General features: G+C 39.3%; 1 protein-coding gene across 2 annotated transcripts in view; it reads right to left on the reverse strand.

Moving 5' to 3' along the window:
* LOC127574075 (sperm-associated antigen 1-like) overlaps nt 1-14,336 on the reverse strand; it is a 102,387-nt gene that overhangs the window by 44,833 nt on the left and 43,218 nt on the right. For both annotated transcript variants that reach the window (XM_052022719.1, XM_052022720.1), the window contains exons 9-12: nt 13,209-13,315; nt 12,440-12,581; nt 4,579-5,034; nt 2,236-2,335 (exon numbers count right to left, since the gene is read on the reverse strand). In XM_052022719.1, the coding sequence (XP_051878679.1) occupies nt 2,236-2,335; nt 4,579-5,034; nt 12,440-12,581; nt 13,209-13,315 (805 nt within the window). The remainder of the gene's footprint in view (nt 1-2,235; nt 2,336-4,578; nt 5,035-12,439; nt 12,582-13,208; nt 13,316-14,336) is intronic.

Consider the following 14,336-nt stretch of genomic DNA (forward strand, 5'->3'; position numbering starts at 1 on the left):
CGACCTCCTAAGCAGCGACTAACACAACCCATGGACCTTGGGGACCGTATCGCCAGTTCTGGGTGGGGGGTTGTGTAGCGACTCACCGTCCAAGCAAGCGAAACGGCTCGGCGGTCGGGTTGCGCGTCATTGAAGCGGCGAGGCCCAAGATGGCGGTGGGCCTTCGTCTTCCCCGAGCGACAGGGAGAACCCGCGCACGGGAAAGGTTTGATGACGTGGCGTATACGTCATTGCCGTTTTGAGTGGGCGGGAACAGGCTCTCTTAAAAGGCCTGTGCAAGGCGGGAAAATAAACCAGTTCTGTTCTGAAACTCTACGACTAGTGTCTTGTGTTCATTCTGCGGTAGCAACCGCTACAACTCTTAATTTAAGAAACAAATTCTATCTTTATACTTTCTATGCTCTTTGCATCATTAGCCAAAAATGCAGGAAATTGAGCTACACCCAGAGAGTCACACCTTAATTTAAAACAATTTAAGGGACATAGATAGTATTCATTGCCCATCCCTAACTTCCTTTGGCAGTGGCGCTGCCTTACTGAACTACTGTAGTCCCTCTGCTGAAAGCCACCCAATGTAGGGAGTTTCAGGATCTTGACCATTCATGCTTAAAGGAAGGCAATAGATTTTCACGTCTGGATAGTATGTGAAATGGAAAGGAATTTGCTGGTGGTTGTATCCAAAGCACCCACTGCACTCATTCTTCAAGATGCTGGAGGCCACTAATGATTCAGCTGGCCACTGGCACAAATGACTCCTCCATTTTACAGATTAGTACTTCTGGCGCAGGTCTTTGCATGCTGCGAGGACATCACAGTATGATAACAGATGTACAAATGTATGAGTTGCATGATCTCCTGACATTTAAAATTATACATATTATCTATGAATGAATTGCTTTTTACAACACGCATTGCTGGAGTACACCAACAGACAGTGTTGTTTAATTTTTATTCAAGTAGTCAATTAATTTGAGTTAACATGTGTGATTAACATGAATGCAAAACAATTTTTTAAAAAAATGTCTTAATTGCACACACAACTGTAAAAAAAAATTAAAATGAAACGAGGGCTCATTTGTTTGCAGATGATGGATTGCACAAGGCTTCTGCAAGGCTACAGTGAAAGTAAAGGCAGCAATAGGGCCTCGTACTATATGGCCAACCTGTCTGTTGCAGCTATCTTCCTCCAATCCAGCCAATGCTTGTTTAATTCATTTACTTGATTAAGGCACGGTTGATAGTGATACTCCCCTCACAAAGTGGATAAAGACAAGCAGCAGGGGTTGTGGTTTTAAAGTTGCCAAGGGTTGCTGTCATTCTCCAGAGCCCAAGCTCAAAACATGAGGTTAAACACTGCTTGGTCTAACCTCAGCACTTCTATGCCACGTTATTTTGATTCCAGCATGGAAAAGATTACATAACAATGACTTAGGGCAATGGCCATGGCCCAAACCCAGCAAGCAATCAATTTATATTTGTAGTCCTTCACATTACCTGTAGCATATGTTTCAAATCAATAAATGTCTCAAATCTAACACTTAACTATATTAAAGCTCTTGGAGCAAATGTCTATGAGGCGGCAGCTTTTTTTAAGTCAATCTTAAGTGTCTTCAGCCATGCCTTAATAACAGATGTGCAAGATTGAAACTCCATTCCCTTAAAGTAGGTTTATGGGAAAGAGCATTAAGGGGACTAATTTTATGAGTCTGTTCTAAAATGTGATCTCTTGTGAGCAAGAAGAATTGCTCCATCAACATGGACGAGTTGGTTCAAAGGGCCCTTTTCCATGCTGCATTACTCTATGACCCTAATACACAATTGTTTTCTAAATAGCAGATATAGTCAAAAATTATGAGTATGAATTAAAAAATATCTTTCTTAAAGGTAAAACTTCTCAATAGTTATCCAGAGTCCTAAATACGCAATTAGTGAAAACTGCCATTAACTCAAGAGTGAGAATTTTAAATTTAATCATCAGGGATTGTAAATAGAAAGCATTCTCTATTGAGCCACTCAGATGTAGAGAAAGTGTTTTCCATTAGATCATTTAAAGGTATTGTGAAACAATAAAAAAAACACCAATGCAATTCAAATCACGATTAACTATTTTTAAAATGCTGACAAAAAATAAGTTACTCAACAGTCCTAATTTTTATATCTGGTACATTGCTGTCTTATCATGAAGATATGATTCAATCTATGACAAAAAACCGTCATAAACGACATTACACTCACCTTGTACAATCCTTTATACACTCATTGCAATTTCCATCTTTCAAGTAGCATGCTGCTCGATTTGAGTGCAAGATACTTAGTTCTGCTGGGCAATCCACCCCTTATGGGAAGAGCAAAAAAAGCAGTATTTATTTCTATTTGTTTCTCTTTTTCTGAAGGTAGTGACTTTGGCTAATTCCATATTAATTTCAACAAGCTTTTTTGACAGTGGAAACCATCATAGTTGAATTTGGTCCTGCTTTCACCCAATTTCTAATATAAATTTTCAGAAAAAGAAATTGATAGGTCATTGGGAATTCTCTCTTTTGCCCATTCATAGCAGTCTAATTGGTCTCAGCATAGAAGAATGAATCTGTGGCTTTCTCGAGTTGCACGGTAATTTACTTACTACCGAAACATTTGGGAACTGAGGGGAAAGGAAATACAACTCATGATGACCAATTTAAGAAAGAGGATGAGCAAGATAAAATATTTTTCCAAAATAATATTTGTCTATTCTTTAGGGGTGTCACAAACCAGCAACAAAAGAAACACACTGAGCATGATTCAGTGTTAAAACTATTTTATTAATCACTACTTATGATAATACGTAAAATAAAAGTAAAAATGTTAGTATGTTAGAATTCAAAAATGTTAAACCTCGAACGTTAACCCCAAAACTAAACTCTTCGTGTGTGTGTGTGACAAAGTCCAAAACTCCCAGTTCCTGAATGGTTCTTAAAGTTCAGTTCCGCAAGCCATAAGGTGAAACATGAGCAAGGGCTTCTTCAACAACCACCGTTGTCTGAAGATAAGATGTAGATGTAGAAAAACATAGAGAGAGTACATACGAAATCCAAATGTTCCATGATGGAACCCAAACGACACTTCAGTGTTTACTCGGTAGTGACTTCCTCACCCCGAAAAGCATCCGAACCGTGGTCGTCCACACACAAATACCTGTTTCCTTCTACAGGTCAGCAACAAAGTGAACTCCACCGGATTACTTCCAACTTCCATACATGGATTTCAGTGGCAAACACAGTTATTGTTTCTCATCCATCGATAGAGAAAACAAGCAGGCTGGTGTCTCTCTCCCTTCTCTCTCTCTCTCTCCTTCTTCTTCTGCTTCTTCAACCACGTCATTACGTCCTTTATCTTCTATTGACGTAAGCACGCCCCACACACACATACACACACACTCTCTATCTTAAAGGGACTTTCACTGAGTCCGTAACAAGGGGTCTCTTGCATCTTTGAGAAAGGTGACTCGCAATCCATCAGATGGATACAAGACATTGCCTGTGTGTCAAAACTGACTGCCCTCTTAAAGTTCCCTCCATTCTACTCACTTTAAACTTCACTTGGGCTTTAAAATACATTGTTCAAAATAAATCCACTTTACAATGTGTGACAAAGCAAATTAATAAGTCAATGAGCTGTACTACTGAGTCACCCAATGACACAAACAAGTAATTTGCTGGTTTATAGTAATGATAATACTGGAACTTCATTCATCTCCACCCTGATTTCAAATGACAAATCTTGGACAAGCATCATTTCAAGTTCACCCATCCACCCATGATTTTCTTCCTTTTCCTTGAAGCTGCTGACTCACAGTGAAACAAGATTCCAAAAGGTACCAGCAGGCCTCCAACCTATATAATGTCAATTCATCATAATGAGTACTCATTTGTTGTTCCTCCATGCTGGGGCTGGGTGAGTTGAGCAACATAGCTAAATCTAAACCTACCTTCATTAAATTTCCAAGCACAGACTGTTCAGCAAGGAGGTCACTAGTTGGCAATCAGAGCAGCAAGCCTTACTTAATTTTTCCCCTTTTTACCCTGGAGAAGCCATGGACACTTCATCTCCTACCACAAAGTAGATTAGACTCAGAACTGCTCTGTAGCATTTAATCACTTCACTTTAATTTTTAAAACCAGATCTTGTGTACTTCATATGGATTTTTGATGACAGATGGTTAGAGAAACAAAAATTAACATACATGTATATCTAAACACCTGGAACAAATGGCCTACTATCTTACAATAACTATATTTTATTATACTTCCTCTTAGCTATATGCTGCTTTTATATTGTGTACAGAGAACACTATGGGATACAAAATCTCCACAATTAAGATTTGCCTTATGAATAGAAATATTGATCAAACCTAACCAGTGGAAGACATTCATTGAATTTAAACCATGCATGAAAAACAGTATTTAAAAGTAAGTTCATGTTATTATAATATCAAGCATGGACACATTTTACCCACAAAATTCTGCACATATGCTTAGGATGAATGCACATGTGTATGCAGTGTGCATTAATCAATATATTAAAAGGCTACTATCATACCTGATTCAAAAAGCGCTGTAATAGCCTTAGTGTATTTCATCACTGCATCTCCAAATTGTCCATTTTTGAACAGCTCATTTCCTTCGCTCTTAAGCTTTGACACAGGAGGAGGCAGGCCCCATGGATTGTTCCCTCCTTTCTCTATCTCTGAGCTTGACCCAGGAGGAAGAATCTCGTTGGAGTCAATTCTCAGAGATTCTTGACCTTCTCTTGGCACCGAAACTGTGACATTCTTGACATTTTCACTTTTTGTTTCATGTCCGTGTCTACTTTGTTCTGTTTTCCTCAATGCTGTTAAATTGCCATCAGTATCTTTTTTAGTGTTCTTTTCTACTGCAGCATTGCCACTTTTCTTCTCTGTAGTTTGACTTTCTCGAGTGGGTGAACATTTTTTCTGTGCGTTCCCCATGACAGCATTTGCCTTTGATGTCTCTCTACCCACCGGTGTACTAGGATCTAGAAGGAAGTTCATATATTACAGGCTAGATTGCATCAGTGGAAAGAACTACTGCAGTCTTTAAGAAGGGGAAGGTAAAGAAACTGCATCAAAAGCTTAAGAGGGCATCAGCATGGCATTCAGAATGAAAATGATGTCAAAAGTATGAGACCTTCAGCAAAGTTCACAATCAGTGAATTGGGAAAAGGAGGTTACAAATGTAGTTAATTTTCATGAAATATAAAAGCAGTACTTCCCTCTTTGTCAGCACAGGCAGAGAGCTGTTTGCTTTATATCTGGTGAGTCAACTAAACTCATTGTAAAAAAAACCCAATAAACCCAAAGAAGAAATTATGTGTTTTGGCAAACACTGCAAGACTTTGAGCCATTTATTAACACTTTAACTTACAAAAACTTTATTTCTGTAAAAAGTATTTTCAGTTAAGTTTGAATGCTGATTATAAAAGAGGAATGTAAAAGCAGCACTGAATAATAGGCTTTCAAAAGCATGTATATATCTAAATTTATGGTACTCAAATACTAAGTCAAAATATTGTACATTAATGTTTTGATTTTGCTTTATAAACCTGTTTGTCTAGAAATGAGATCACAGAGCACTGACTTTCACAGTACTATATGATGCAAGATCAGTTTTGCCTGAAGTTGAAAACTGTAAGTACGGCCATGACTAGGTCTTTTCTCATGCCCGGCCACCCTCTCCCCAAACACTTGCTAACCCCACCACCATTTCAATGTTGCCTGGATAACCTCTTCCCCTCCCCTCTCCCTCTTCCTGCTCCCCATTCCCCTGCACCCCAGGCAACCTTTCCCCTCTCACTCTCTCCATGGACACCCTTTACCTCTCTTCCCACTCTCCAGGAATCCTCTCCCTGCTCCCCAGGCAGCTTCTCTGCTCTCCTGGACACCCTTTCCTTGAACACCTATTCCCCAGCTACCTTTTTGCACTTCTCTCCTTCCTCACTTATTTCTGTCCCATATTCAACCACACCAGACTGCAGTATTATATTGCAAGCTGCAGCAGTCTGAAGCAATTAGAACACAGGAAATAGAAAAAAGAGTAAGTAATTTAGTTTCTGATGCCTTCTCCATCATTAAGATCATAGTTGATCTTTTTCCCAGGGTCAGTTTCTTGAATTAACTTCATATCCCTTGATTCCTTTACTATCAAAAATTCTATGGATCTCTGTCTTGAATAAACTCAGCAACTAACTCAATGCAGGGTTCTCTGTGGTTTGTCATATATATATTGATTTGCATGAGAATGTAGGTGGCATGATTCGCAAGTGTGCAGATGACACTAAAACTGGTGGTATAATGAACAGTGAAGAGGGTTGCCTCAGGATACAGATCAACTGGAAAAGTGGACCATCGTTAGCCATGGGTGATGTACTGGAAGAGTGGAGGGAGGCTAATGTTGTGTCTTTATTCACAAAGGGCTGCGAGGACAAGACAGGGAACTACAGGCCGGTGAACCTAACATAGGTAGTGGGAAAATTACTGGAGGGGATTCTGAGACAGGATCTATCCGCATTTGGAAAGGCAAGGACTGATTAGGGATAGTCAACATGGCTTTGTGCATGGGAAATCATGTCTCATGAATTTGATTTTTTTTTGAAGAGATGACCAAGAGGATAGATGAGGGCAGAGTGGTGGATATTGTCTACATGGACTTTAGCAAGGCCTTTGACAAGGTCCCTCATGGTAAGTTAGTCTGGAAGGTTAGATTGCAAGGGTTCCAGGGAGAGCTAGCTAATTGGATTCATAATTGGATTGATAGTAGGAAGCAGAGGGTGATGGTGGAAGGTTGTTTCTCAGACTGGAGGTCTGTGACTAGTGGTGTCCCACAGAGCACTACACATTGTCAACACGAACTTTGACTTGCATGGTAGACTGGTCTGGGAAGTTAGATCACATGGTCTCCAGGGTGAGCTAGCCAATTTGATACAAAATTGGTTTGGTGGACGGAGTCAAGGGGTGGTAATGGAGGAATATTTTTCGGATTGGAGGCCTGTGAGCAGCGGTGTGCCGCATGGATAGATGCTGGGTCCACTGTTGTTCGTCATATATATTAATGACTTGGATGGGAATGTAGTTGGCATGGTTAGTAAGTTTGCAGATGACACCAAAATTGATGGTATAGTGGACAGCGAAGAAGGTTATCTAAGATTACAACAGAATCTAAATCAACTGGGAAAGTGGGCCAAGGAATGGCAGATGGAATTTAACTTGGACAAGTGTGGTGTTGCATTTTGGGAAGTTAAACCAAGGCAGGACTTAAATAGGGCCCTGGAGAGTGTTACAGAACAGAGAGACCTAGGGGTACAAATACACAAGTTCCCTGAAAATGGTGACACAGGTAGACAGGGTGGTGAAGAAGGTGTTTGGAATGCTCGCCTTCATCAGTCAGCGCATTGAGTACCAGAGTTGGGATGTCATGTTACAATGATATAAGATGTTGGTGAGACCATATTTGGAATATCGTGTGCAGTTCCAGTCACCTAGCTACAGGAAGGATGTGATTAAGCTGGAAAGGATGCAGAAAATATTCGCAAGGATGTTACTGGGACTTGAGGGCTTGAGTTACAAGCAAAGACTGGATAGGTTGGAGTTTTTTTTCCCTGGGAGGCAGAGAAGTGACCTTATAGAGGTATATAAAATCATGAGGGGCAAAGATAAGATGAATGGTCACAGTCTTTATCCCAGGGTAGGGGAGTCTAAAACTAGAGGGCATAGATTTAAGGTGAGAGGGGAAAGATTTAAAGGGGGCCTGAGGGGTAAATTTTTCCACACAGATGGTGGTAGTATGTGAAACAGGCTACCAAAAGGGAGCAGCAGACATGTATACAATTTCAATGTTTGAAAGACATTTAGACAGGTACATGGATAGGAAAGGTTTAGAGGGATATGGGCACAATGCAAGCAAATGAAGTAGCTCAGGTAGGCAACATGGTCAACATGGATCAGTTGGGCCAAAGGGCCTGTTTTCGTGTTGCATGACTCTACAACTCGTGGTGAAGAAGGCATATGGCATGCTTGCCGAGGCACTGAGTACCAGAGTTGGGATATCATGTTACAGTTTTAAGTAAGTGGTTCGGCAATGCTTCGGCAACGTGCAGTTCTGGTTGCCATACTACAAGCCAGAGACGATGCAGAAAAATCTTACAAGGATGTTGCCTGGATTGGAGGGCTTGAGTTATAAGGAGAGATTGGATAGGCTGGGTCTGTTTTCACTGCAGCAAAGGAGGTTGAGAGGTGACATGATAAAGGTATATAAAATAATGAGATATAGATAGCAGAGATAGCCCCGAGTCTGCTTCCCATAGTAGGGTGTCTAAAACAAGAAGGTAGAAGTTTAAGGAGAGAGAGAGTAATTTTAAAAGGGGTCCAAGCAGTACATTTCTTGCACAAAAAGTAGTTGGTATCTGGAATGAGCTGCTATAGGAGGTGTGAAGCAGGAACAGTAACAATACCTAAGAGGCATCTGGACAGGTACCTGAATGAACAAGGCATATAGGGATATGGTATTAATGCAGGCAAGTAGGATTAATATAGAGAAGCATGATGGTTGGCATAGACATGGTAGGCCAAAGGGCCCATTTCTGTGCTATACAACTCTAAGACTATTGAGAAGGAATAAGCCCAGTCTGCTTATTCTCTCTATTGGCATTCCAGAAACCAATCTGGTGAACCTTTGTTGGACCCCTTGTATCCTTCCTTGGATAGAGAAAAAAGGGAGTGGAAAAAGAAAGGACAAAGTATTGGAGGAGAGAGAAGGGAGGACCAGCTCGGAGTGAGAATGGGTCAGAGGGGCCAGACTGGAGAGAGGAAGGGTTGAAGAGGAGTTTGAAAAGGTTGGAGGGGAGGCAGGGCTGTTTAAGGAAGGAATGGTGGAGGCCCTTTCCCTTCATTGGTAGACACAAATTGCTGTAAGCTAATTAGTTATTGTTTTAGATTGCCTTTCCTGTTACTGTGTATTTAAAAATTGCACAACATTTAGTGAATAAACTGAGAGGAGATAACCATATTTTGATTGTGCAATTTTAGGAATGAATTCTGGCTAAATGAGCAGAATTCTGATAACAGAAACTCACCCTTATATAATTCACAAATAAAAATTCGCTCTTATGGAATTTATGTTAATAAATAAATAAACATAAAATGTGTACAAAGTTTATCTATAGCAGATTGTTCCAGATATTCATCACAAAATGTGTGAAAAATTTACCCCTCAGATCTTTAAATTTCTTCCTCTCAACTTAAACTTGGGCCCTTTAGTTCCAGACTCCCTTGCCCTGGAAAAAAGATTCTGACCATACTATTTGTGCCCTTCACAATTTTGTAAACCTCTGTAAGGTCACCCCTCAGCCTTCTATGTTCCAGTGAGAGTAAACCCAGTCTGTCCAATCTCTCCTTATAACAACAGCCCTCCATTCCTGACTATCCTTGTAAATCTCTTTTCCACTCTCTCTCTCTGTTGCTACTACATCCTTCTTGTAGTATGGCAACCAGAACTGTACATAATACTCTAAGTGCGATCTAACCAATGTTTTGTACAACAGCAACATGATGTCCCAACTCTTTTACACAATGCCTCAGTCCATGAAGGCAAGCACATTAAATGCCATTTTCACTAACTAATCCACCTGGTCACCACTTTCAGGGAACTATGCACTTGCACATCAAAGTATCTCCATACATCAACGTTCCTAAGGTCCCTGCCATTTACTCTATATGTCCCAGCAAAATTTCATCTGCCACTGCTCTACCCAGCTTTCCAGCTGACCTATGTCCTGCTGTATCCTTAGACAATCTTCTTCACGAGCTACAACTCCACTAATTTATTTTTTGTCATCTGTAAACTTAGTAATCATACCACCTACATTCTCATCCAAGTCATTTATATACATTACAAAGGTCCCAGCACCGATCCCTGCAGTACACGACTTGTTACAGATTTCCAGTCAGAAAAACACCCATCCCACACTACCCTCTGCCTCCTATCACCAAGCCAATTTTAGATGCAGTTTGTCAACATGCTTCGGATCCCTTGTGCCTTAATCTTCTGGACTAGCCTACTATGTGGGACCTTGTCAAAAGCCCTACTAAAATCTAAGAAAACCACATCTACCATTCTGCCTTCATCAATTTTCTTAGTTACTTCCTCAGAAATACCCAGCCAGATTTATGAGGCATGATTTCCCATGTACAAAACATACCGACTCCTCCTAATCAGTTCCTGTCTTTCCAAGTGAACATGAATCCAGTCTCTTAGAATCTTCTCCAGCAACTTTCCTACCACTGATGTAAGGCTCAACTAGTCTGTAATTTCCAGATTCATGTCTATTGCCCTTTCTGAACAAGGGAACAACATAAGCTATCCTCCAGTCTTCTGGTACCTCACCTGTGGCTAACAAAAATGCAAAAATTTTCATCAGAGTTCCAGCAATCTCCTCCCTTGCTTCTCTTAGCATGCTGGGATAGATCCCATCAGGCCCTGGGATTTATCCACCCTAATATGCTCCAATATTTCTAGCACTTCCTCCTTCCTGATACAGACGTGCTCCAGAATATTAGTATACCTCTCCTTAACTTCCAGTCTCCACGTTGTTCCCCTGCAGAATACCAATGAGAAATATTCATTTAGGATCTTGCTCATATCCCCCGGCTCCACATATAGGTTACCCCTCTGGTCTCTCCTTCAGTGCTATGTTTAAACGTTATCCCAGATGTTGAAACACTAGTGCTGTGCTTGAACTCCCAACTTCTAGTTCAAGGTTGAATGGTTCTACTGAGCCAAAGCTAATTATTATATTCACAGTGCATGGATCTGTAAAATTAGCAAGTTGTGATATAGGTTTATAACGGAGATAGAACATTAAGATCACCCAAAACAAATATACAACTTGAGTTTAAGATACCAGAAAAGTTTTTCAGTGATGCAATTTTTAAAAATATTTCATAGCCAATTGTTCAATTTCATTTATTAGATAGTTGGAGAAAATTGCTTTCTTGTCTGTGTTTTCCTTAAATAATCAGCCATAATAGGTTATGGCACCAACTGAAAAACAAATTGTAGTTCCTGCAATATGCTTTAATGGGAACAGTGCCACCCTGTGGAGATGAATTAAATAGAAACTGATATTCAGTTGGGTCAGATATCATCTGAGGAGACATAAAAGTTAACATTTCAAGTCAACAACCTTGCTTCAGGATTTATCATCACCTCTGTCAAGTCACATAACTCCTCTGTTAACCCAATAACTTTTCCTCTTCCGAGAGCCCTCTCCCAGCCCCATCATTTATCCTACTTGTATCTCTTTCCATTTGAACTAACTGCTGAAAATCCTCCCTTCCTGTCAATAAACACACCTTTAAATATCTTTTAAATCATCTTTGTGTCAGTCCCAACCCTCCCCATTCCCTCTTCACCCAGACATCCATGTATTGACACCTCCTCCTTTGCTTTATTTCTCTCATGATCCTTAAAAGTTCTTTGTATTTCATGAAAATTCAACATTTAAGTTTATCAGAAAAGAATTCAAGTTAGGACAAGGAAAACATTCATCAGCCTCTGTACCTCTTGCTTTTTTGTGTGCATGTTTTCACTCTCAAAGACATCAAAAATCTGATCTTGGTTTTCAAAATGTCATCAAAACAGATCATTAATGTGTTTCAGTTTGAAATCTCTTGCCTCAAATTAAGATATATAAAAAAAATCCATCCAGAACTGCTGCCATTTACCACCAAAATCTGGACAACTAACTTTTCAATAAACAAAGACTGTGTTTTTGGATAATGTTGTCATCATCTTTTCCAGATATCCATAAATTATTTGTTTTATGTGGTAACTTGTATCATCTAGTTACTCTTTAAAATAGCCTGGAAGCTTTCCTTCTTCAACTATTTGGAATGATTTTATAATATTATATAATTTTATATAAACTGCATTGATTATAGAAACACATTTTAGGAGAAAGTCTTTGGGTTGAGGATTGGTAGCCAGACTGGTGACATCCAGTCTAGCAGCTATTGCCCCTTCTCTTCCACCCATCTCCCCAAACATATGGGTGCTGGGAGTCCATAAGATCTTTTGGTTGTACAGCACAAACCATACAGGAATAATGATGGTAACGGCTATGCTTGGATTGTTTTTGCTGTGATTTTTCTAACTTGAAAAACTTTAAGCTATTTTCCAAGGGTGAGTGTGAAGACATGAAATAAACAAAGAAACAAACAATTCCTACTGTTTTAGACCATCTCAGTCTATTCTTCAATAGTTCAGATTTTGGTTAGAGAAAAACAAAGCCATCTTAGGTTTCCTTGTTTGTGTATAGTGGATATATGTCAAGAAAACGGTGAACAAAAACTAGACTGGGTTTAGAGAAATCTGACAGCCATTCTCACCTTTAGTTCTATCTGCACATTTTCTTTCCTCTTCATCATCAGAGTCCTCTATCTCTTTGATAACCATCTTATTCCCTTTTTTCTGTGTTTTCACTGGAGGTTGCAAGTCTTTCAGCTTCTGCTCAAGTTCCTGAAGCAAATTCTGAAAGTGAACATGTGGGAGGATACTGAATCACATTGAATTAAATTGTGCTTTTATTTTAGTAGATGATAAAAGAACGCCAGGTGCAGCAAATCATTTATATTTTACTTAAATTAGCAAGCAGTTTACATTACCCAATCAAACTAAGAAATGCATGTTTCACTAGTACATGATGTAAAAGGGGTCTTCCTTAGATTAATGAAGTGGTAATATTATATATTCTGTAATCCACTACTCACTGAAGAGTTAACTCTTGGCTGTGTTCTCCCTTGATCATTTTTCCCCCAATTAGAATCTGTTACAGCATTAAAACTTAGAAAATCAACAAAATCTACTGTCAGAGAATAGGACGGAAAACTTCTTGCACTCTTCTAAGTTCCAGGATGTCATATTTAAAGAACAATGTTTTAAAATACTGATGATACCAAATATTATGTAGTAAAGAGAAATTTAGTTTAACAAAATGAAAAGTACTCTTCTCTCTGTTTTACCTGTTTTTACCTTTTAACTTCCATCTAAGTCTTATCCAAAATTCCTTCAAGTATGCTGTCTTACATATCCCTAATTTGCTATCAAGGATGGTTAAGTTCCAATCCTGTTTCACACTGAAGATTTCCTCTATCTTACTTTTGCTATAGAATTATCAGGTTCTGCTTGCAACACTTTCTTCAAATCATTTATTGCTGCTTGATGGTTGCCCAAATGTTTATAAACAGTGGCACGACGCAGATATGCTGTAAAAAAAAGCAAGAGAAATGTAACTTGCACAATATCCACAACCACTGTTAAAAACCTAGTAAAATTACTCAGATTATAATTTAGTCAACAACATGTTTACTTTACATTAAGATATTTTACCAACAATTAATTCTTCATTGCCGTTGGGTCTAAATCCTGGAACCCTTTACTAAGTAACACTGTGGAAGAACTTTCATCAGAAGGACAGCAGCTGTTCAAGAAGGCAGCTCTCCATCACCTTCTCAAGGGCAATTAGGGATGGGCAATAAATGCTGGAATGCTGACTTTTCCAGCGATGACCAGATCCCAGAAAATGAATACATTTTTATAAAATGCGAACATTCCCAAAGTTATCAACAGTTGCTAAGTAAATCCTTAACATTTAATCAATTGAACTGATGAGTATAGGGGTGATATTTTTGTTGAAATAAACAAAGATTATCGCAAATCTTAAACAAAATCCCTTCACTTTCTGGTTACATTATGCTGTGTATGATTTGGTCTTCCATATCTACAAGAGAGCACTGAGTATCAAGATATCCATGTGGCAGGTGCCAAGCATGCTCTGTCTTGGAAATATATCAGCATTCCATCATCAGTACTGAGTCTAAATCCAGGAGCCCTGCACCTTGTGCAGCATTGAGAGTTCACCTTCACCACAAAGGCTGCGCCATTTCACCACCACTTTTGCAAGGACAATAAGGATGGGTATGAATGCTGATTTTGCCAGCAGTGTTAATATTCTATAAAAATTATTAAAAATCAGTCTAATAGGCATTTATAAGGATGGTCCCAACCCTGGAATTTGCAATATCCAAATGCAGAAGCATTATTTGGCTGTCACTTATTACCATCAGAACCACCCTTTCATTCATGGACTAGATCAAACAAGTCATTTTTACCACACTTGGCCCATAGTATGAAGAAAAAGTTATGTTGGGCACATTTGTTGAATTATCAGTCTTAAATACGCTTAATCTAAAGATGTAGCCCAATGCCTCTCTTCCAAATGCAATC

This window comes from Pristis pectinata, chromosome 9, assembly GCF_009764475.1.
Source record: "Pristis pectinata isolate sPriPec2 chromosome 9, sPriPec2.1.pri, whole genome shotgun sequence".
Taxonomy (NCBI): Eukaryota; Metazoa; Chordata; class Chondrichthyes; order Rhinopristiformes; family Pristidae; genus Pristis; species Pristis pectinata.